This window comes from Lynx canadensis, chromosome D3, assembly GCF_007474595.2.
Source record: "Lynx canadensis isolate LIC74 chromosome D3, mLynCan4.pri.v2, whole genome shotgun sequence".
In the NCBI taxonomy this organism is placed as follows: domain Eukaryota; kingdom Metazoa; phylum Chordata; class Mammalia; order Carnivora; family Felidae; genus Lynx; species Lynx canadensis.
Window position 1 is genome coordinate 40720042 of NC_044314.2, and position 25750 is coordinate 40745791.

Below are 25750 nucleotides of genomic sequence, written 5' to 3' on the forward strand. Positions count from 1 at the left end.
TCTCCTTCACCTATTTCACCCATTTCCCCACCCACCTCCCCTCTGGTCACCATCTGTTTGTTCTCTACAGTGAAGAGTCTGTTTTTTTGGTTTGTCTCTTATTTCTTTGTTTTGTTTCTTAAATTCCACATATGAGTGGATCCATATGGCATTTTATTTCTCTGATTTATGTCATTTAGCATTATACTCTCTAGATCCATCCATGTTGTTGCAAATGGCAAGAACTCACTTATTTTTATGGCTAAGTGGTACTTCATTGTATCTGTCCACCACCTCTTTATCCATTCATTTATCAATAGACCCTTGGGTTGCTTCCATTTCTTGGATACTGTAAATACTGTTGCAATAAACATAGGGGTGCATATATCTTTTCAAGTTAATGTTTTTGGATTCTTTGGGTAAATACCTCGTAGTGGAATATGGTAATTCTATTTTTAATTTTTTGAGGAGCCTTTATACTGTTTTCTACAGTGGCTGCCCCAGTTTGCATTCCCACCTACAGTGCATAAGTGTTCCTTTTTCTTTACATCCTCACCAACACTTGTTGCTTCTTGTGTTTTTTATTTTCGCCATTCTGATAGGGGTGAGGCTGTATCTCATTGTGGTTTTGATTCGTATTTCCCCCATGATGAGTGATGTTGAGCATCTTTTCATGTGTCTGTTGCCTTTTTTGGGTTACAGTCTTACTGAGATAAAATTCACATGCCATATAATTCACCTTTTTGAAGTGTAGAATTCAGTGGCTTTTAGTATATTCACAGAGTTGTGTAACTGACACCACAATCAATTTTACAACATTTTATTACCCCCAAAAGAAACCCTGTACCTTTTAGTTGTCACTCTCCTTTTCCACATGACACACTCGACCCTTGGAGATACTGATCTCCTTTCTGTTTCTGTTGATTTGTGGATTTGCCTCTTCTGGACATTTCATATCAATGGAATGTTACAATATGTGGTCTTTTGTGTCTGGCTTCTTTCAATTAACATAACATTTTCAAGATCCATCCCTATTGTAGAATGTATCAGTATTTCAGTTCTTTATTGTTAAACAATATTTCATTTATATGAATATGCCACATTTTATTATTTATCCATTCGTCATTTGATAGACATTTGGGTTGTGTCCAATTTTTGTCTACTATGAATAATGTTGCTATGAACATTCTTGCACAAGTTTTTAATGTGGCTATATTTTTCATTTCTTTCGGGCATATACTAGGAGTGGAATTGTTGTGTTCATAAGGTAACTCTGTATTTAATCTTTTGATGAATTGCCAGACTATAGCAGATGTATTTTTCCATTACATAAGTGAAAATGTGGATACCACTTGTCTTTACAAAAGGTTTGTGCTGCTGGGGCACCTGGGTGGCTCAGTCGGTTAAGTGTCAGACTTCAGGTCATGATCTCGCTGTTCCTGAGTTCAAGGCTCGTGTTGGGCTGTGTGCTGACAGCTCAGAGCCCGGAACCTGTTTCAGATTCTGTGTCTCCCTCTCTGTCTCTGCCCCTCCCCCAATTGTGCTCGTGTGCTCTCTCTCTCTCTCTCTCTCTCTCTTAAAAATAAATAAACATTAAAAAAAAATGGTTTGTGCTGCAGTTGGCTGGAGATCTTGGACAAGAGAACTTTTGATTCAGGTTAGCTGGCCCTTTGACACCCCATAGTGTATAGCGACCCACTGCCCTGCTGGCCACAGAAAACGCCTTTCAAAACTAAGATTCTGGTCTCAGCCCTCCAGGTAAGGTTGGGAATGTGACTTCCAAATGAAGTCATAGCCATTGTTCCTCTCATTCATCATCCACTCCCCAGTAACATCTGAATTTTAAAATACTGTATTTAAAATAACATATGATTCTCCTATTTATTTTGTGACTTAGTTATAATTGTGTAATAAATCTATTGACTATAATACGTTTGAACATTTACATACACATGGCAGCTACAGATTGTATTTTATGGTGTTTGGATAATTTTTAAAAAACAAAATAAAATACCATCTAAATCTCTCATCATTCCCAAATCAACATACACCGCATAATCTTTCAAGAGTTCAGCCTCCACCGGCTCACTACCCTCTTCAAAGACCTTCATTGCCTCTAGGATAAAGAACAGACTTCGTGAGCTTGGCCCCCAGGAAGCCTCAGCTCTGCCCCATATGTATCTCTGTCTTATCTCGTGCCACACCCTCCACGAACTTCTGTTCTGTGACTCTCGTCTCCTCACCCTCCTAAGTACACCTTCCCGAGCCTGTTCCCTGGCCCTCTGCTCTAACCATGTTCCCCCTCCTGGTATTATCTATGTCTGATTCATGTTCCAAAGTCCAGGTCAATGGCAGTCTCCTCTATGAATGCTTCAACGTCAAAAAAAAAAAAAAAAAAATGACCTCTCCCTCCTCTCGGATTCTACAGCATTTATTTTTGCCATACATCATTGAATTTTTTTTTTTTTTTTTTTTTTTTTTTTTATGGACACATCATCCTCTCCCACTAAGTTACAAGTTCCTTGAAGGCAGGGTGATATGGTAACCTTTACCCTCTCTATAGACATTGCTTTTAGCCTAGTGTGTGTCTGGGGAAAGGCGACTTTGCTCAAATGTGATTGTGATTTGTTGGATACTTAACAAAAGCTATGTTTGAAGGAGTATATAAATGGTTTACCATAAATAACATTTCCTTTTCAGTCCTCCAGTAATTCCCTACATTCATGTGGTTCAGTGCTTATCTCCTGAACTTCTCTTTGGAAGGGTTGGGTTTGTAATCAGTCTTTATTAAGTACTTACTCTGTGCACAGTACTGGACATATGAGTTCAAACTGCATGCTTACCCTCAAAACTTTGCCTTCCGGTAATCAGCTTCATGGTATTCTTATTTTTACTAAAGTTTCATATTCATCTTAGAAGAACTGGTGTTCAAATCACTAGAAAGACATGTAGACATGGTGACAGTTTGAATCCAACCAGAGGAAGAGACCCTGAGTCTCTCGGCCTCCTGGATGTGGTAGTTTTGCTCTGAGAAGAGGCAGAGAAGTGGGAATTCTCTTTTTCCCCTGTTGCTTGTTTACCTGTCTACACTATGTTGAGTAGTGTATGACCCTCTGTACCGTGGCCTCTGCTCTATGACATTCGATGACTTCTACGTTGTGTTGAATTTTTGCTCTGCTGCTAAGTCTGTACCTTCCTTTTCTTAGACACTTTACCTCTGTTCCCCTCCAGTTCAGTAAACACACATTGAGCACCTACTGCATGCAAGGAATGATGGAAAACATTGGTTTCCCAATTTATCATTATATGTTAGATATATTTATAACACATAAGATATATTTATGTATAATCTACATACACATTTGTAAAAGTATATTTTCATAAGCAGAGTAGAGTAACATATTATAAGAGGGTTAAGCTCAAAAGTAAATACGTTAGGGGTGCTTGGGTGGCTCAGTCAGTTGAGCATCCGACTCGATTTTGGCTCAGGTCATGATCCCAGGGTTGTGGGATCTAGACCCTGCTTAAGATTCTCAATCTGTCTCTCTCCCTCTCTCTCTCTCTGCCCCTCTCCCCCTCTCATGCTCTCTCTCTCTCAAACTAAAAAAAAAAAAAAAAAAAAAAAGTAAATATGTTAGGTGAAAATCAAATAAAAGCACAACTTCTCTCAGGAAGTCCTTAAATAGTCTTGAAAAATCATACCCTAAATGGTACAAAGGAAGTGACGTCCACCTGAGAAAACACGTGAGGAAACAGCCAACTCATGCATGAAACATCTCAAACTCATGTAGGGCTTCTTGAGAGTGAGGCAAGTTATCACTCATATGAGGACTTTAAGACACAGAACATAACACAAGGGAAGAGAAGCAAAAATAATATAAAACAGGGAGGGGGATAAGAGACTCTTAAATATGGAGAACAAACAGAGGGTTACTGGAGGGGGTGCGGGAGGCGAGATGGGCTAAATGAGTAAGGGGCATTAAGGAATCTACTCCTGAAGTCATTGTTGCACTATATGCTAGCTAACTTGGATGTAAACTTAAAAATAATAATAAAATAAATAAATAAAAGAATCTCAGCGAGCGAGGCAAGTTAAGCGTGCATTCGATGAGATTTTGCCGTGTGTGTGTGTGTGTGTGTGTGTGTGTCTGGCTTTTATTCCAGGGGACACAAAATTCTAAAGATGAATGCTGTAAGTACTACAATCTCTTTCTTTCTTTTCCTTTTGGATTGCCTCAATAGACCTGCTCTCCATTCTCCGCTCTGGAAAGTGTTCAAGGTGTTCGGTCTTCGAACCTTTCAGCCGTCATGTCCTAGTTCTAGGCTGCCACCTTGTGGCTATTAAGTGGATGTGCTTTAGCCGGCCTGTTCAGTGTGCCGCTTGCCTACACCCTTAATTAGACGCCATTCCTCTTACCTTCTGCATGTTCGTCGCTACAGCTAACTCCACCTGGTATTTAGGAACAAGACGTTACTTAGGTGACAGATAAAAAGTAGAAATGCGTGCTTCCTTCCCCCAGAGCTGCCAGTTTTCCTGTCACAGAATCATGAAAATGTATCACAACACTTTATATCCTTCAGGATAACTGTCCCCAAAGCTTAAAATCATGGCAAGGTTGCACATTTTTTTTGGAGTCTACACATAATTAGAGTTCTCCTCTATCCCCAGTTGCCATGTAATCTTTATTTTATTTTAATGTTTATTTATTTTGAGAGAGTGTGTGTGTGCACGAGTTGGGGACAGGCAGTTTCTTCTGGGTATCTTTTTTTTTTTTTATAACAGGTTTTCAAAAAAATTTTTTTTAAGTTTATTTATTCTGTGAGAAAGAGAGAGAGAGCAAGCACGAGTGGGGTATGGGGCAGAGAGAGAGGAAGAGAGAATCCCAAGCAGGTTCCACATCACTGCAGAGCCCAATGCTGGGCTCAAACCCACAAACTGTGAGATCATGACCTGAGCTGAAATTGAGTCGAACATTTAACTGACTGAACCACCCGTGCGCCACTGGGATATCTTTTTCTTTTGTGCAACTTCTTCTTCTGGTTTAGGAACAATCTGCCCTTCTTCAGCAAGCATCATCTCACTGTGGCACGGAGAGCTCATGTAGGGTTAATCTGACCAGGAGCCAGCCCTGTAAGTTCTACGTCTCATCGTAGGGGCTTTGTCACCTGGATGTGCTCAATGACCACAGAATCTACATCTAAACCCTTAAGTTCAGCATTACTCTCTGCATTTTTAAGCACCTGCAGTAAAAATTCTGCACTCTTTTTGGGCCACCAACCCTGTGTCCAGCCCCACTGTTTGCCTGGGCACATGTACCACCAACTCTACCGTTGTAGTGATGGAATGGCACACAGTGCTTCTGTAAAGTGACATCCTTGGGTACTTGGTGGCTTTTCAGATATGCATACCCTTGATGGCTTGGGCAGCTTCATGTGTGTTCTCAAGGTGAACACGAAGACTTGAACCTCTTGATTTGAATCATTTTGCAGGGTCTTCTGGTCAAGTGAATAGCAAACCATTTCCAGAGATGACCTCAGGCCACTTACAGGAAGAGCTGGATATTGCCTGTTAATTTTTATTGATTATGCATCGTAATCATTACCTAAAATGAATCCAATTCCTTCAAGTCCCCTTAGAGACTATTATCTCAACATCGTAGTCCCTCAGTGAAGGGAGAGCGGTGCCATTTCTCCTTACTGCCACAAAACAGTTCAACAAACACGTGTTGATTGCCCACTGTGTGTTAGGTTGGGCAATACCAAATGAGCAACATTATCATACCCTCAAAAACTTCATAGTCTATTCTGGTGCAGTGGTTAGTTCTCAACCCCCGGCTGTATATTAGAATCATGTGGGCCTCCCCCCGCTCCCCCCCCCCCCCCCCCCCCCCCCCGCCAAACCAAATAAATAAAAACCTCTGGAGATGGAATCTGAGTATGCTTGTTTTTCCAAAGGTCCCAGGTGGTCCTAGTGAGCAGGCAGTGTTGAAAACAACTGGTCTAGTTGGGAAAGAGACTTAATACAAATTAATTGTAATGTTCTATTAGAGGTATAAATAAATTGCTATTGAGTAATAAATTCTGCCTAAAGATCAAGCAGAATATAAGGTTCATGAAGGCAGAGATTTTTGTTTTTTTCATTGATACATCGTAAGCACTAGAACATATCTAGGTTAGTCATTTAATTTATATTGTTGAGCTATGAATGAATCAAATTTTGAAATGAGGTATGGGAAAAGAATTTAAAGGAGAGATACTATAGGGGGCACTTGGGTGGCTCAGTCAGTTGAGCATCCAACTTCGGCTCAGGTCATGATCTCATGGTTCATGGGTTCAAGCCCCGCCTCGGGCTCTGTGCTGACAGCTTGCTCAGAGCTTGGAGCCTGCTTCAGATTCTGTGTCTCCTTCTGTCTCTGCCCCTCCTTCACTTGCGCTCTCTCTTTGTCTCTCAAAAATAAATAAATGTAAAAAAAAAAAAACTTAAAGGAGAGGTACTATAAAGAAAAAAGAAAAGAGACTAAGTGAAGAGTATTTGGGGAGAATTTCAAACAGTTAACTTAAACCAGATTGTAGATTGTGTAATGGAGACTAGTGGAAAATTGCATTGATTTCCATGCTAAGGAATTTATTATTTTCATAGTGTGCAGAAATTGGTAAATACCAAAGAACAAAAGAACAAAACAGTACACACAATTTATAGTTTTCAAAAATAACAAATTCTAAGATTATCAAATATTTCTCCTTATGTTCTTACATTCCTATGGACAAGAAAACTGTCTGCCACCGTTTTTATAGTGGAAGACAGTTGATGAAATTAATCTTCCTGGGTTCAAAACTCCACTAATATTTGGACCAGAGAAGCTAAACTGGCAAGTGTCTGGCTTCATTACAGAAGCACAAGATATGAAAGAGATTCAGTTAGAGATTCAATATTGGAAGACAGTGAAAATATGTAACATTGTTGGGAATAAATATCTCCTAAAAAAAGGCAGATTGTCAAATTATCAAGGTACAACTGAAAAGAACTTTGAATGGAATGTGTTAATAGATTGGGAAAAAAATCTTTAAAGGAAAATTACTCATGAATTAGTGGGGGACAGAATCAGATTTCAAGAGTTCAGATAAAGGTAGCATGATCCCCAGACCAAAGACATTAAAAACAAAAAAGGTATTAGAAAGGAAATTTTAATAACGTTATCATAAACCGATCTCAGTAAGAAAGGAAAGTGGGAAATAGTTAAAGAAATCAAAGTAACTGCATGTCTGAATAACATCAATTTTTTTTAATGGGATCAGTCTTGTATATGGAATGTATAGAAGAATAAAAAGCAGTGATGGTCTAAAACTCTTAAGAATCCTTTCAAAATGGTTAGTGCCCCCAAATAGCTAAGATTCTTTTAAAAATTCTGAATATTATATTTTTTAACTTTTTATTTTTATTTTTTTAAAGTTATTTATTTATTTTGAGAGAGACAGAAAGAGTGCTAGTGGGGGAGGGACAAGAGAGGGAGAGAGAGAGAATCCCAAGCACTGACTCCACAGGGTCAGTGCATGGAGCCCAACGCCAGGCTTGAACTCTGAAACCATGAGATCACGATCTGAGCTAAAATCAGGAGTCAGATGTTTAACTGACTGAGCCACCCAGGCACCACCCCCCCCCCTTTTTTTTTTTTTTTAACTTTTTAGAGATATATTTGGAACAAGGGGGAAAGAGATGGGTTTTCTGTTTGGGACACAAAGTATCACTTACTCCAGTGGTTCTATACTTCGAGGTGCGTGGGAATCACCTCAAGGCTTTGTTAAGACACAGATTGCTAACCCCAACTTCAGAGCTACTATATCAGAAGTCTGGGTTAAAACTTTGCTTTTCTAGGGAGCCTGGGTGGCTCAGTTGGTTAAGCATCTGACTCTTGGTTTCAGCTCAGGTCATGATCTCATGGTTCGTGGGTTCAAGCGCCCTGCATTGGGTTCTGTGTTGACGGCGTGGAGCTTGCTTGGGATTCTCTCTCTCTGTCCCTCCCCTACTCACGCTATCTCTCTCTCTCTCAAAATAAATAAATTAACTTTAAAAAATTTGTATTCCAAAAAAGAATTTGCTTTTCTAACAGATTTCCAGATAATGTTGAGACCGTGAGGCCAGGCACCACACTCTGAGACACACTGTGAGATTTATTGCATATCTTGGTTTGAGGTTCATAAGAAGTAGACGCTGATCCAAGGACTCAAGTGTAAGTACTTAGTTTAATTGGGAAGCACAGAAAACAGCTGTCGGGGAGGTGGGACGTGAGTGCTCTGAGAGCATAGGGACGTCAGGACGCCCGTGAACAAATAAGGTGAGAAGTGAGCTTTCCAATGATTAGATCGTATGTAGCTAGCCGGGGAAGGGCATGAGGGGGGAGGTGTCCTATGTTGAGGAAACAGCATGTGTGAAGACTGTGTTGGGGATGCATGTGGCAACTTCAGGGGATGGGAATCTGTGGCTATCCCACCCTGGTCTCTAGTAAGGAGGGTGGTGTTAGATGAGGCTGGGAAGGTTAAAGAAAAAGCAAACCGGGGAAGTCTGTAGCCACGTTAAGAACTTTTTTTCTTTTTCTCGTGAGAACACTGGATGATTTTAACCAGCAAATGATGACCACCTGGAGGATATGTATACTAAGGGGAGCAAAAGCAGATTCAGGAAGACTGATCGCGGTCCACAAGTAGGGATGATGTCTTTGGGTAGTGGGAGGAGAGTAGACAGGAAGAAAAGCAAAGAACTATTTAGGAGATAAAATAACAGCATTTGATAATGAATTGATATGTGAGGTGAGGAAAAGACAAGTTCCAAGGATGGCTCCCAGGCTTTTTCGGCTTAGGCAAGTGCTAGAAGGTACTATGATTCTGAGTTCTGGAACACAGAAATCTCGGTGTGAGGAGAAGATAGCTATCGTGAACTTAAGGTGCCTGCAAGACAATCAGAGATGCTAAGCAAATAGACATACAGGGCCGGTGCTCAGAGGAGAGGCACAGAGGAAAATTTGAGATCGGTTAACATAAAGACGGTAACTGAAACCTGCACAAATATGATCACTGATGTGCAAACATAAGATCTCTGATTAGGGACAAAGAATGCAGCGAGAAAAGAGGAGGGGAAAGGACTGAGCATTCCAGAACTCTAGCATGTAAGTAAGTGCCTGGTCAAAGACGGTGAGGCAGCAGGGAAGGAGTAGGAGGGGAATCTAAGGAAAACCAAGGAGAGTTGAGTGTCACATAGGCCAAGAGAAAGCAGTATTTCAACACAGTAAAATAAAACAAGTACTAACTAGCTCTGAGACCGCCATCTAGGAAATAAGGGACTTTTCAGAATTAAGATTCTCAGGATATAAACCCTGACTTCCATCTTTTCTACTAAGGAAAATAATACTTAATATACACTTAGTTACTAGAGAAATTGAAGCTCAAGATACATGAATACAAGTAAATAATATTTCATGTGTATTCATATCTCTAGTTCCAGATAACCGAGTCTCAGTATAAGAGGGACAACCCCATGACAATGGTGACAAGGACAGCTGTTGGCTGAGAGCCTCCCATGTGAAAGCTTCATATCCAATCATAAGGTGGCATGAAAACAATGAAAGGGATGCCCGTGCTCTGAGAATCCACTTCTGCTAAGGTTCACCTGAGCCAACCCCACAGCACCGCGTGCTCAGACCTCATTCCTTCTTTTCTTGCTCTGGGTCTGCTTCCGGGACTAACATGTCCATCGCCGAACCACAGCACTGCAGTTCATCTCTTCCCTCTTGGCTCAGTGCTTTTGAACTGGTCATACATGAACTGACCTCTGGCTTCACCTCAAGATTTTGATTTTTGGACCTGGGTCCACAGATAACCCAAGACAGACAACGCCGGGGGCCCAGCCCTGTCATGTTCCCAAGGTGGGTTGAATATCAATCTATGATGATCATGACAATAATCACTTTTAAATTTGTGATGTTATCAAGGAACTACCACAAATAATCCTTGAGCAATGATAAGGGCAAGACAAGAGACAAGCCTGTAAGTCCCAGGTTTCTTTTATTTTCTTGTTTTTAAGTGATCTCTATGCCCAACCCATGGGGCTTAAATTTATTTTAATGTTTTTATTTTATTTTTGAGAGAGAGAGAGTGTGAGTGGGGGAGGAGCAGAGAGAGAGGGAGGCAGGAGATCCGAAGGGAGCTCTGTGCTGAGAGCAGAGAGCCTAGGGGCTCGAACTCACAAACCGTGAGATCATGACCTGCCAGACACTTAACCGACTGAGCCACCTAGGCGCCCCATGCCCAGCGTGGGGTTTGAACTCACGACCCCAAGATCAAAGGTCACGTGCTCCAACAACTGAGGCAACCAGGTGCCCCCAGTAAGTCCCAGGTTTAGAATAACAAAAGGACAGGCCTTGATTTCATGTGTACATTTCCATCCCTGGATTAAATAATGTGATGTCTTAAACCCAACTCAAACTGTTATGAAATAAATATAACCTTTCCTGTATTCTAGCTTTCATTAACCTCAGATCAACTTACCTCCTTAACATCATATTTGGCTACATCACATAATAAGCTGCAGGGTCATTTATCAGAAATCTGAAAGGAATAAGCCTGACATTGAACTTCACTTCTGTTTAGACATGCTTGCACTGAAAAGTGTTGTACTCATGATATCATAGGCCCTCAATAAGCACCAACCACTCAGTACCTAAGAAACCTTATCTGGATCAAACTGCTGAATTTTGTGCAAGAAATACTTCTTCAGAACCAGAATGTCCTCCCTAATATTCAAGAATATAACAAACGGAAGAAATAAAAACCTCCAGCTCTATTGAAATCATACACCTATCACTAATGAAGAGCATACAACATCCCACATGCAGACACCTTTAAGAATTCTTAATAGAACCAACTTTCCAAAGACAGAGGCAGAGTTCTCTGGAAATTACCAGTGAGAATTATGTTGCTTGGCAAAATTCTAGAGTAACTGGCTTGTAAGCAATTAGAAAATAGTAAAATAAAGGACCCACTGTATAGTCACTAAGACAAATTGAACTGAATACGTTTCTTTTTTGAACACATTTACTGGACCAGTAGATTGAGAACTGTTAGGCTTGTGAACAATGTGCAAGAGCTGGAGACTAGAGGGTTTAAATTTATTCATAAGCGGTTTGATAACCATACTCTATTATTAATGGATGAAACCTGACTAAAGCCGTCTTTAATGGTTTGCTCCTGGGCTGGTTTCGTCCTGTGCAACAAGGTCAAGGCCTCATTTATCCAATTTGCAAATACATCTTGGAGTGATAGCTAATATGTTGAATACCAAAATTAAAATTCAAAACATGTATGCAGCAACAAGGAGCCAAAACTGAAAAAGAAAATTCACTAGTCATAAATGGAAGGTCCTAAATTATGAAAAACATTTTACAGGTTGTAACTGATATAAATTGCTATCAATGTTCGTATACCTGAGCAATTTGGTTTTCTTTAATTTATTCTTAAGTTGGCTAACATACAGTGTAGTCTTGGCTTCAGGAGTAGATTCCAGAGATTCATCACTTACATATAACACCCAGTTCTCATCCCAACAATTGCCCTCCTTAATGCTCATCACCCATTTTCCCCACCCCCATCAACCCTCAGTTTGTTCTCTGTATTTAAGAGTCTCTTATGGTTTGCCCCACTCTCTGGGTTTTGTTTTTTTTTTTTGACATTCATTTGTTTTTGAGGAGAGAGACAGAGAGAGATCTTATGGTTCACCCCCCACTCTGGTTTTATTATTTTTGAGAGAGAGAGAGAGAGAGAGAGAGAGAGAACAGGGAGGGGCAGAGAGAGGGGGAGACACAGAATCCCAAGCAGATTCCAAGTTCTGAGCTGTCAGCACAGAGCTGGACACGGTGCCCCAACCCACGGACTGCGAGATCATGACCCGAGCCGAAGTCGAACACTTAACCAACTGAGTTACCCAGGCGCCCCTCCCCTCTGTTTTTATCTTATTTTTCCTATCCTTCCCCTATGATCATCTGTTAAGTTTCTCAAATTCCACATATGAGTGAAATCATATGATATCTGTCTTTCTCTGACTTATTTTGCTTAGCATAATACCCTCCAGTTCCATCCATGCTGTTGCAAATGGCAAGATTTCATTCTTTTTCATCACCAAGTAGTATTCCATTATATATATGAATAAAATAAATTAAATGGAATACTACTTGGAGATGAAAAAGAATTCCATTATATAGTATTCCATTTTATATATATATATATATATATATATATATATATATATACATATATATATACATATATATATATATGAATAAAATAAGATATATAAAATGGAATACTGCTTGGTGATGAAAAAGAATGTATATATATATATAAATATATATATAATGGAATACTACTATATGTATACATATATACCACATCTTCATCAGCTGATGGACATTTGGGTTCTTTCCAATTTGGCTACTGTTGATACATTGAGCAATTCTGATTAAAATATGGTTTCTAATATAATCATACAACAGTACCAAATCGTTCTGCATTGATCAGAAAAAAACTTAAGGGGCACCTAGGTGGCTCAGTCAGTTGGGCGGCCAACTCTTGGTTTCTGCTCAGGTCATGATTCCAAGGTCATGGGATCAAGCCCCACATCAGGCTCCTTGCTGAGTGTGGAGCCTGCTTGGGATTCTTTCTCTCCCTCTCCTTGTTCCCCTCCCCAGCTCATGCTCTCCCTCTCTCTCTCTCAAAATAAATAAATAAACTTAAAAAGAAAAGAAAAAAGAAAAAATTTAAAGCACTGTATCCCAGTCATGGAGCCAATAATTCAGAGCATTAAAAAAACTGAACTGGGGGGCGCCTGGGTGGCGCAGTCGGTTAAGCGTCCAACTTCAGCCAGGTCACGATCTCACGCTCCGTGAGTTCGAGCCCCGCGTCAGGCTCTGGGCTGATGGCTCGGAGCCTGGAGCCTGTTTCCGATTCTGTGTCTCCCTCTCTCTCTGCCCCTCCCCCGTTCATGCTCTGTCTCTTTCTGCCCCAAAAATGAATAAACGTTGAAAAAAAAATTTTTTTAATTAAAAAAAAAAAAAAAACTGAACTGGGATCAGCTAATGAAGACCAAAAAGGTAAGTGACACTAAAACCAGGTCATGAGGAATGACTGAAGAAAACGATGAAGTTTTACTTGAGATGAAGTCAAAATCTTCCTGATATTGCAAGAGTTTCTTATTTTATGAATTCAAAAGCAGAGGCACCTACATACTCAATGCTATCCTTATTGAAATTCCAATGGCATTTTTCACAGAAATAGAAACAATCCTAAAATCTACATGGAATCACAAAAGAACCTGAACAGCCAAAACAATCTTAAGAAAGAACAAAGCTGGAGGCATCACACTCCAATTTCAAACTATATCACAAAACAATAGTAATCAGAATAATATAGTATTGGCATGGAAACAGAGACATAGAACAATGGAACAGAATAGAAAGCCCAGAAACAAACCCACATACATGGTCAGTTAATTTACAACGAAGGAGCCAAGAATATATCGTGGGGGAAAGGACAGGCTCTTCAATACATGGTGCTGGGGAGGGGCGCCTGGATGGCTCAATCGGTGGAGCATCTGACTTCGACTCAGGTCATGATTTCACGGTTCATGAGTTCCAGCCTCGCATCAGGCTCTGTGCTGACCAAGCTCAGAGCCTGGAGCTTGCTTCAAATTCTGTGTCTCCCTCTCTCTGCCCCTCTCCCACTCACATTCTGTCTCTCTCTCTCAAAAAATAAACACTAAAAATAAAAAATAAAAAATACATAAATGGTGTTGGGGAAACCGGACCACTATCTTACACCATACACAAATATTAACTCAAAATTTAAAGCACTTGAACATAAGACCTGAAACCATAAGTCTCCTGCAAGAAACCATAAATGGAAAGTTCCTTGATATTTGTCTTGGTGATAATTTCTTTTATTTGATACCAAATCTGCTCCTACCTTACTCATGCTCTCTCTCTCTCTCAACATAAAAAAATAAACTTAAAAGATTTTTGAAAAATTAGACAGGTAGGTGTTGGTGAGATGTGCAGAAAAGGGAACTCTTGTGCACTGTTGGTGGGAACATAAATCAGAGCAGCCACTGTGAAAAACAGTATGGAGTTTCCTCAAAAAATTAAAATAGAACTGCCATATGACCCAGCAACTCCACTTCTGGGTATATATCCAAAGAAAATAAAATCAGGATCTCAAAGATATATCTGCGCTCCCATGTCATTGCAACATTATTATAGTAGCCAAGACATGGGACAACTTAAGTGTTCACACACACACACACACACACACACACAGAGGAATTATTCAGCCACAAAAAAGAAGGAAATCTTGCCGTTTGTAACAGGGATGGAACTTGAGGGCATTATGCTAAGTGAAATAGGTCAGAGAGAGACAAATGCTACATAATCTCACTTCTATGTGGAATCTAAACAAAAGCCAGGGGTGCCTGGGTGGCTCATTGATTAAGCATCCAACTGTTGATTTTGCCTCAAGTCATGGTCTCATGGTTCGTGAGTTCCAGTCCTGGGTCAGGCTCTGTGCTGACAGTGTGGAGCCTGCTTGGATTCTCTCTTTCCCTCTCTCCCCGTTTCTTTCTCAAAATAAACATAAACAATCAAACGAACCAAAAACCAAACTTATAAATTGAGAACAGACTGGCGTTTGCCAGAAGAGGGGGAGATGGGCAAAACAGATAAAGGTGGTCAAATAGTACAAGCTTCCAGTTATAAAATGAGTAAGTCGGGGCGCGCCTGGGTGGCTCAGTCGGCAAGGCATCTGACTCCTGATTTCAGCTCAGGTCAAGACCTCACGGTTCATGGGATTGAGCCTCATGTTGGGCTCTGCACTGACAGTGTGGAGACTGCTTGGGATTTTCTCTCTCTCCCCCTCTGCCCCTCCCCCACTCTCTCTCAAAATAAATAAATGCTAAAAATAAAACGGGTAATTCATGGGGATGTAATGTACAGTATGGTGACTATAGTTAATAATATTGTATTGTATGTTTGAACTTTGTTAAAAGAATTCATCTTAAAAGTTCTCATCATAAGAAAAAAACTGGCAACTGTGTGTGGTGATGGATGTTAACTAGCCTTATTGTGGTGATCATTTCACAATATATACAAATATTTCATTACTACACCTGAAACTAATGTTATGTCAATTATATCTCAAAAACACATAATCACAGGTGGTGATCCTGTTACCTTTGATCAGACTAAAATATAGAATCATGAAGTTGTTTTGTGGAGATTGCTTGGATGTGATATGCCATAGCCTGAAAACATTCTGGAAAATCTCAGTAGCTCAGAAAAGTGCTCTTCCACTCAGCTCCGCAGCACTACCTTCACAGACTTAATTCCTGTTTTCTTTTTGCTAAATCATCATCTCTGTTCAGCTTAGTCTTCCCCATAAACTGCTGGAGTTCTGCAGGTTGCCAACTAAAGACATAGCTTAAGTTCCAAAAGGGAGGTTGGGAGGGAGGGAGGGAGGGAGGGAGGAAGGAAGGAAGAAAGGAAGGAAGGAAGGAAGGAAAGAAGGAAAGAAGGGATGGAGGGAGGAAGAAAGGAAGTTCTTGGGAACTTATATCTCCCTAATCTGGTATACAATACTTGTTTTTCTGCAGAATCCCTAAAGCACCTTCTTGAGGTATCTAAATTTCAAAAAGCTCCAGCTAGGACACAGAAATGAAGTCCCCCACAACAAACAGGTAGAGAGTGGAAGCATGTGTGGATTGATAATCAAGACTTTAAGTACAAAGTTTTTAAAAGAAACTGCATACCAAGTTGCTTAAGGATGTTACTTTAGTAGGGGCGCCTGGGTGGCGCAGTCGGTTAAGCGTCCGACTTCAGCCAGGTCACGATCTCGCGGTCCGGGAGTTCGAGCCCCGCATCAGGCTCTGGGCTGACGGCTCAGAGCCTGGAGCCTGTTTCCGATTCTGTGTCTCCTTCTCTCTCTGCCCCTCCCCCGTTCATGCTCTGTCTCTCTCTGTCCCAAAAATAAATAAACGTTGAAAAAAAAATTTTTTTTTTTAAAAAAAAGGATGTTACCTTAGTAGGATGTTTGTTGGAAGCTTTTTTTTTTAAAGGAATAAATTAATAAATACATAAATTTGTGTTAGGAAACCTCTTGCTTAGGTGGAGGAATAGATAACAGGTAGGAAGTGTGTCAGTTCTACAAAAACATTTTCTATGAATATTTTGTTCTAAATATAAGAAAACTGTTTTCTTATATTTAGGATCATAATTATGGCAGAATTTTTTTACACCAATAATTTGAGTGTAATGGGGTCCTGTGACCAAAAAGGTTGAGAATTGTTGGTCTAATGAACCTAAAATCACTTTATAAACATAAAAAAAAATGCTTCAAAAGTGTATTATATCAATTGTATCTAGAAACAGAAAAACAAAGTTAGATGAAGTAATATTCTCAATACTACTGAATAACCCAAACTTATATGTTATTCAAGTGATTTGTTAATGTTTCAAAGTAAGTTTTCTCCTAGACAGTGGTTTCTTCAAGTTAATTGCTGGCTAAGAACCAGGCATGTTAAAAATAAAGTGGGCGATAATGCACATGAGGACTATAGTTAACACTGTAGTATGGTATCTTTGAAAGTGGGAAGAGTAAATCACAAGCATTCTCATCACAAGAGGGGAAAAAAACCCTGTTTTTTGTATCTACAGGAGATGACGGAGGTTAACTAAACTTACTCTGGTAATCATTTCACAATCTAGGTCATTTTGCTGTATACCTTAAACTTACACAGTGCTGTACATCAACTATATTTCAATAAAACCGGGGAGGAGTGTAGGGGGTTAAATTTCTCATCAATAAATAAATCCTGGACATATATCTGATTGCTCAGTAGGATTATGAGCTGATTATTCTTTATAAGGATTATACTTTAAAAAATATATATTTTTAAGTTTTATTTGAGAGACGGAGACAGCATGAGTGGGGGAGGGGTGGAGAGAGAGGGAAAGAGAGAATCCCAAGCAGGCTCTGAACTGTCAGCTAAGAGCCTGATGTGGGGCTCAAACACACGAAACCAGATCATGACCTGAGCCAAAACAGAGTGGGATGCTTCACTGACTGAGCCACCCACGTGCCCCCCCTCCACCCCCCCCCTTTTAAAGTAGGCTTCTGTACAGCGTGAAGCCCAACACAGGACCAGAACTCACGACCCTGAGATCTGACCTGAGCTGAGATCAAGAGTCAGATGCCCAACCAACTGGGGTGCCACCCAGGCACCCCAAAGATATTTTTACTTAGAAGTCCTCATTACCTGGAGTATTTGTACTTCTTGGAGACAAACACAAGGTCTCAGATATTCCTGCAAAAGTTGCAGATAACAAAGACTAATCATAACCTTTTAGAACCTGTATGCTAAAAGGAAAGAAACATCATCCCAGACTTTCCTACTAGGATTTGAGAGAACCTGACAGATATAAACATAATTGGTAGAAGTGTACTGAATACACAGTAAGATAACAGGCTGTGTTCCAAGAATTTTGTGTATAAACTCACTCAATCCTCAGACCCACAAATGTGAGAGGCTAAGTAATTTGTCCAAAACCATGGATCAGCCTGCAGAATCATCAAAACCAGGCTAACCTGAGAAACTAGTCTTGGTTGTTTTAAACACTTTCAGTATCTCTTCTTGTGTATTCACAGTAACTCTGTTGGTAGCATTAGACTCAATTCCCAGGGAAAATAGTCCCTACACTTATTAGAATCCACTGCCTACAAAATGCCCTGGAAAAAGAACATCCCACACATAGCTTATGAGAAAGGTCAGGCAAAAGCTGTGGAACGTCATTGGTTACACTGTCCACCTGTCTTTCTGCAGCTTCATGAGGGGAAGGCCAGCCAGTTTTCAGCTTTTACCTAGATCTGGCACCCACAAGTGCCAGCATACATCAAAGAACCACTTGCAATGCATCTAACATTCACATATATTAAAAAGTAGCTTCTCAAGCTACTTTTTAGCTTTTTTGTTCTGGACAAAAGACAAGTTACTGTAGGCTGCTTTTGACTAAATTAAAACCACATATAAAAATCTCAAAACAATGTTGAGCAAAAGTAGCCAGATTTTTACTGTGTGCGTCCTTTCCTATAAAGCATAAAAGCAGGCAGAATCTGTGGTATTAGAAGTTAGTGGCGGTGGCCAGTTGTGACTGCAAGTAGAAATTAGGGGATTTCTGGGATTCTAGTAATGTTTTCTCTTGATCTAAGCTCCAATTACAACAGGCAATTGTTCACTTTGTGCACATTATCATGCGTTGTTTTGCATTTGACAGGAAATGTCTTCATTCACGTTTCAGGTGTTTCTTCTTCCCTTGCACAGAGTGGCTGTAACTCATCTGATTAGGTCTCCTCCACATTCACTCCCTTTCCCTGATCATCTTGAATTCTGTAATGGTAGATCCCTCACCTATACTCTCCAGGGTTCCTATTAATACAGGAAACTGTATAGTATAGTTTAATGCAAGTTTGTAAGTTAACGTACATAATGCAATACACTTTTTTTTTTTTTTAATTTCAGGGATGTGAGTGTGGTGACTGTCCCTTCTCTCAGCCCCAGGACTGGACAACTGATGTTGGATTAGGAGGGAATCAGGTGGTAATACCCATTTTCTTGAGGCTCCTGTATTCTAATTGCTTAACTCCTCTCCATTCCACACCTTTTTTCAAAATTGTATTGCATAATAGAAAATTATATTGACACTAAGTGGTATCATGGAATGAGTACTTTATTCATATTTCTATTATGAGTTTTATACTACATGTATTTACATGTTTTCTGGGTCACACCTTCTACAAAGGCTAAAATGTCATCACCTCCTCAAAGGGTTTATTCTTTGAGTAGCAGCCCTATTGGATTTCTATAAAAGTTAAGATTCAATGAAGATAACTGATACTTGTTAAGCAGCCCAAAAGATACCTGACATTGTACTTGGCAATATGTTCTTACAGCCCTGATATCTTACTTAAGGGTAATTTCTCCATATAAAAGTGTTTATTAACCAGTTAACTAGCTTTCTGCCTGGTTGCTAACAGGGCTTGGAAATCTTGCTGCATAAACACTTGACAGAATAGCCTTCTAAATTGACTTACCATTTGAAGTAAAATGGGGTTATCAAGTTAAATCCAACATACTGCATCAGCATAGCCTTCTCCTAGCCACTTTTTTAAGTACAAAATGGTGGGTTATCTCCTACATGTCTTCTAGGGTGAGTTATGAGAATTAAATGTTATCATGTTTGCCTCTAGACAAAATTTTAATTAGACACACAAGTAGGAGAAAACCACTTTTAATTGAAAAATAAAGTAATACATCTCAAATAAGACTCTGTTTAACAACATAAACTGTAATTTGCTGAGGGAAATATAAGTGGTATTGTGAAATTTAAGGTATCAGAGTATCAATAGAGTTTCCCTCCTTGAATTTAAGCTGTAAATCTGTAAAGCCTGTCCCTATTTCTAATCCACTGACAAAAGGTGAGATTTTAAACAAACATTTCCATACTGAGGAGTTCCCAGATAATAGCAGTCAATATTTTCCTTCTGAAAATGCTTATAGGAAAGACACACAAGACTATTATTGATATTTTAACTAATCCACAAACTTCAAAACACAATTTCATCAAGGTGATCTCTATTACAATTGTCCTTTAAAGAAGTTCTCAAATCTCAGAACGGTTTAACTTGATATACTGGAAGTATTAACTTTGAAAGAAAGTACTAAAGTTATTGCTTTAAACTGGAAAAACCTATGGTCAAAAATCTTTTTAAAAGAGTTCATTAAACAGCTATTCTTCCAATTACACTCTTGTAACTGCAGAGAAAATGTTCAAGCACATAGTAAACATCACTCTTTCGAATGACAGAACAAAGGCATATGTTATTAAGATGTATGGCTTTTTTTGGTGATTGTTATTACTACCCATATTCATTACTGTTTGACTGAAAAAGGTTTTTACAAAACTCCACTTCCAAAATTAACATTTTTATTAAATCAAGTTTAAAAAAAACGTTCACTGTAGAAAAGTCAACAAGGGTTTTAACAAAACCAAAATATACCCTTTCATACAATATATGTATATATTAGCAGCAAACTACTTCTGAGATTTTCTTTTATGTTCTTTTAGTTATTTTAAAGAGAGCATAAACAATGCATGTTAGTATGGAATGTCAACTAGTAACACTCTTTATCTTTCATTCTGTGGTTTAGGCCTTCTAGTACAAGTTATTTTATGATTCTCATTAATAAATATGAAGAACAAACCCAGTTTTGACTAAAAAGTAGTGAAACAGAATAGCTGGTAGCATCCATCTCATTACTTCATAGTCATGCATTATCTTTGAGATTAACAAATGAGCACCATATAAACAAGGTAATTATGTACGTGTGTAAATTCAATTTTAAGGTGTAATAGTAGCCAACTAGACCACTTAGCATTTGACTGTTACCTTTTAAAAGTTGGGTGATATACAAAATTTTAATCAAATCAGATAAATACGTCAATCCCATATTGCTTGTATATTTAAAAAACCTTAATAGAAATTCTGTAGATAACCTGACAAACTGCATGCATATGTGTGTATATATACATACAAAAGCATATGCATATATACATATACATCTTTAGCTTTGAATGAATTTCTAAACTGAGATGAAGCCAAACCTCATAGACGTAGAATATGATATCACCAACTGAAAGTTTCTAACAAAAGTTTCATCTTAGCTAAAGAGAAATACTGGCAATTGAAAACTCTGAGGCCAAAGAGCTGTACTTCAGCTTAATATACTTTAGGTTTACAAATTAGTCAGCCAAACAAACAGGATTTGAAATTACCAACTGCCCACCAAAGAAATTTTTCTCTTAATATTTCCTTCTAGAGCAAAAAGGAAATATCTTTACAATGAACTTTCACTTTTTAAAGAGTTATAATTATTAAAGAAATCTCACTAGTCTTCAAAAATACTAAACATTATATAAATACAATTTTCTTATAGTTGAATTCTTCAGCTAGAATCTGTATTAAAAAAGTTTCCTTTGGATTGTTTCATTTAGCACTTCAAGTCTCCATTCTGCAACTCTGATAACTGGCTCAGATTTGGTAGGTTTATATCAATCACATCTTTCAGGATGTGCTACTGTGTGTTACCTGTGTACAAGAACATCAATGGGAGAACTGCACCAAATTCCAAAAGCAACATAAGGAAAAAGTCAAGAATGTATAATATAAAAAAGTTAAGTACAACAGGGAATCCCTTTTTTCCATTAATGAAATATAATCCTTTCAATATTTTTAAAGAATATGTCCTAACTTTCACTTTTAGATGGTTCACCTTTTTTAACTGAAAAACTAAATCAAAAGACTGAATTACTTTTATTAATACACACATCAAGTTATTGAAATAGTGACTTCATGTAGTTTTCCCCTTAAAGATGGCACTTGCAGGCACAAAGATGCAGAGACGTCTACAGCCTTCAGATGTTTACTTGAAAAGATTCCTCAACAGCAGTTTGATATTGGGTTTCCTCATCTAGCTGAAGATTCTAAAAACAATGACATTAACATGTCAAAAGGAAAAACATACTTACTACTCAATACTTTGCCCAATACATTACACATACTTGAAATGGTTTATGTTTATACTATAATATATACTCTCCTTTAAAATATAAGATTTAAATACCTGAACTTTAATAAGTAATTAATTTCAGTTGTAATTATTTAAGAATAATTGATAAATACATAGGATCAGCAGAGAATGAAATTTCAAAGTTATAATGACCTTATGATAAGGCCATTAATTAAAAGTACAGTTAAAGGTAACCCACAATCATAAGTGATAAATTCTGTCATCTCTAGAAAAGAATGCCAAATGTCTAAAAATAAATTCATTTTAAAGAAAATGAGCATTTACTGAATTAAGAGCACTGAATGGCAGTTTTTTTTGTTTGTTTGTTTTAAGTTTATTTATTTTGAGAGAGAGACAAAGTGTGAGTCTGGGAGGGGCAGAGAGAGAGAGAGAGAGCGAGAGCCAGAGAGAATCCCAAGCAGGCTCTGCACTGTCAGCACAGAGCCTGACACAAGGCATGAACCCACAAACCGTGAGATCATGACCTGAGCTGAAGTCAGATGTTTAACCGACTGAGCCACCCAGGCACCCCGAATAGCAGCTTCTTAATAATAACACAAAGCTAAAAACTATTGCTCAATCTTAGTTATATCACTACTTTCACTTAAACAATTCTGCTTACTATCAATTATGTCCTATCGGTTTGCTTTAATAGGCTTCCACTTGACAGTCCTAATAATTAAAATTACATACTCTTCTGTGGCAAAAAAAAAAACCCAATCTGACAATTAGATCAAAAGTGGTTCATAAGATAGATTTTTGTTTTTTCAAATCATAGTTCTCCACAGTAAACATTTACTTAAAATGAGAATTTAAGAATCTATAATTATTTCATAAAAATGCTAAAATTATAAGTACATCTGAATTTTACATACATTTGAGTTATTTTTAAACAATATGACTAAATATGCAAATTCCACAAAATAAAGAAACATTTATCAAGAATGATATAACTGCAACATTGGAGAGCAAAGTGTAAATTCTGTTCATTCCATTGTCAGAACTGCACATACCTGTGCTTATTTCCTAAACTGGAAAACAAGTATCAGCCATTCTTTGTCAGGATCAATATTGAATTAGATAAGGTTTTAATTCACTGAAGTTGAATAAAATGTAATTTCACAATACAACAAATCATCTAATTTTTTAAAAAAATTATGACACATTTAGAAGGTAGAAAGTAACCACATGTTTTGCTTTAGGGATGCATTTTTACATTATGTAACTTCCCTTGTGCACCCTGTTAAAAGCCATCAACTAAGACCAGAATCTACTCAACCTGGCTCTACTTAATAATTAAGCTCCCTCACTTTTAAAAAAGACTGTACCTCATGTGGATACAAGAAATCTATTATAATAAGCAACTTAGTATAAGTTGAGAAATACACTCTCCATCTGTTGAACCATTTTTACTTCTCTAAGCAGGTACAGTTATCCCTTAAATCTAGACAGTTTTCATATAAGTCATCATCTGGACAATCTGGGAGTCTGCTCTTCTTATATTAATTATCTCTCTAGTATAGGATGTGAATAGTAAATTCACCTTTTATCACTCCCACAAACCAAAGTTCACCTAGATTACAAAAACAACAGAACCTGCTCTATAACCATCCAGTATGATACAACAGCTGGTCTCAAAACTCAAGTCTAGATCGAAAAAGTTAATTTAACTTGAATATTTAAGCAGTATTTTCTTAAGCTTAAAGAATTTCACTTACCACAAATTCTCCATAATCAAACTGATGTCTCTGATTTAGATGACTAACGAAATTTCTAGTAATCTGGCTAGGATCTCCCCAAGGAAGAGACACACAAATAGGACACGTCTATAAGAAACAGAATGTTTTAAATAAAAAATAATGAAAATAACCAAACATACAAATAATTGAAAGTATTAAAATAACACAGGCTTATGTTACCGAAAACATTTATATGAAAACCATTTCTAAGATCCAAATTTTAGGAAAAGATCACTTCTGGACCAAATTACCTCAGATAAATTATAGTAATATAATTCAACACAATAAAAAGATCTTATACATTTTATTAGTTTAAACTCTGATTACACAACTGTTTGAATAGAAACAACACACCCAATCAAAATTGCTAATTAATACCAATCATAGTTGCTATCATTAACAAGTACGTAATCTCATTTGAGCCACAAAGAACTATAATTATTATGACTTCTTTACAAGTAAAATGAAAGTGAAGTAAACTTTAAATTGTATCCTTAAGGTTTTAATGAGGACATACTAAAAAGTGAATGTATGATATACTGAAATGAAATAAGAAGAAACTTTTGGTAATTGGACTCTAGCCAAAGTCTGTGCTGTGTTAAATACAATGCAGAAACAAAAATCTGCTAGTGTGATATAAAACAAATGAAATCTCTTAAATGTGAGATTTCTCCTGGAGATATCTTTGGCAATTGTATGTGTATTTAACAGTAACTGACCCTCTCCTAATGAGCAAAGTAGGTGGTATCTCCCTTAGTGGGCTATGTGAGAGTTTAAGGGCGGCCTCAACAGTTACTGAGGTGTATTCTTTCTCACTTTTTTCTAGTACATCCAGTAAAACTGCGTAGAAATATCTATAATCCTTAATTTATAAAATTTTCCTTCTACTCTTATTTCTGAAGAAAATATTTATGTATCAAAATGTACAGCTGAAAAGGAAGTATCTCTTCCAGTTCAGTTCAGTTTCTCCTGTTCCATCCACAGGTGAAATCACTTACCTATGTAACTCATGTTCCAAAAGAGGACTTGTAGGACCATTACCACAATCTTGGAATCCCGCACTCCACTCTGTCTCCCTCATTCATCAAAAAGGTCTCACCCCTTTCTTACACAGCCTCAAAATGGCATCAAAAAGATATGTATGCATCAAAAAGAAAGTACAATTCTTTTCCTTCCTTACTTTATGCATTCATACACTAGATTCTGCAAGGATACAATTAAAAATACCTACTGACTTTGTACTTATTTATAAGCGTTTTCACCTGCAGCAGATCCACCAGATCAGACCCAGTCGTTTGCATTCTCTAGACTAAGAAACCGAGAAGCCCCAATAAAGTTTGGTTCTGCCACTCCTCAAATGAATCCCCAGCTCACCTTTCATTATTTCACTCTCCTCCGGGCTATTCTCCTACATTACCCTTACAATAAGCATCTCCCTTTTTATAAGTGAGTTACTGGAATTTTAAATATCTCGTTTTGCTTCACAGTCATCAATTTTTTGTTGACCTAAACCTACCTTAATGATAATGCCCCATCCAAATTTAAATCAACTCCTTTCCCTTGTACACATGAAATGAAATAAATGAAACAGTGTATTTAAAAATGCAGAAGAACATCTTAAACATATGTACTTACCACAGGAACTATCTGAAATAAGTGATTACTGTTACAGTGATCCAGTAAACGCTGCCTGGTAAAATTTGATTCTTGACACAAGGGACACTTAAAGGTAGGATGCCCAGAAGAGCTATAAAACAATTTTAAATGAATTGTACTTAATTTGAAATTGTAACATAAAAATTATGCTTTCCTATTCTGACCAATTACTGTAAGTTTCTTTTTTAAAAAGTTATACTTATTAGACTATTTAAAATTTTGAAAAAACTATCTTCAATAAATCATCTACAACAGATGTTCCCAAACAATCTCAGTTTACATACCCTTAAAATGTCTCAGTACATTTTTTTCATGGTGCCTCAAGGCCTAAAACAAAACAAACCTAGCTGTCCCACTTATGAAGCAGTTAGGTCCAAACAACTTAAATTTAATCATTTGTGTAAGGCCAACAGATGTCACTATAACTCCCCTGAAAGTTGTACATATCCTGTGGTGTCCCAGTTTGGACACCCCCGTTATCTAAGAACTCAAAACTTTTAAAAGACTCCCATCAAGATCATATCTTTCAGCTTATCCCAGTCTCTAGCAATCAAACATACAAAATTCATAAGAAAAGTGAAAAACAAAAGCATCAATCATCAGAATGATCAACATTTCAAAACATTTTGAGGATCACACATCAATGTTTAATACCTCAGAA

At 37.9% G+C, this 25750-nt stretch overlaps 2 protein-coding genes and 1 pseudogene across 3 annotated transcripts in view; all 3 read right to left on the bottom strand.

Annotated features, from left to right (window-relative positions):
- MEP1B (meprin A subunit beta) overlaps positions 1 to 4405 on the bottom strand; it is a 52761-nt gene extending 48356 nt beyond the window's left edge. The window contains exon 1 of the mRNA XM_032595330.1: positions 4397 to 4405. Coding sequence (XP_032451221.1) covers positions 4397 to 4405 — 9 coding nt within the window. The remainder of the gene's footprint in view (positions 1 to 4396) is intronic.
- A 549-nt stretch (positions 4406 to 4954) lies between these two features.
- Positions 4955 to 9887, bottom strand: LOC115528024 (annotated as a pseudogene).
- Positions 9888 to 19339: 9452 nt separating this feature from the next.
- Positions 19340 to 25750, bottom strand: part of RNF138 (ring finger protein 138) — a 31769-nt gene continuing 25358 nt past the window's right edge. For both annotated transcript variants that reach the window (XM_032595374.1, XM_030336375.1), the window contains 3 exons: positions 25069 to 25180; positions 23413 to 23520; positions 19340 to 21608 (listed from right to left, as the gene is read on the bottom strand). In XM_032595374.1, coding sequence (XP_032451265.1) covers positions 21540 to 21608; positions 23413 to 23520; positions 25069 to 25180 — 289 coding nt within the window. In that variant the 3' untranslated portion in view covers positions 19340 to 21539. The remainder of the gene's footprint in view (positions 21609 to 23412; positions 23521 to 25068; positions 25181 to 25750) is intronic.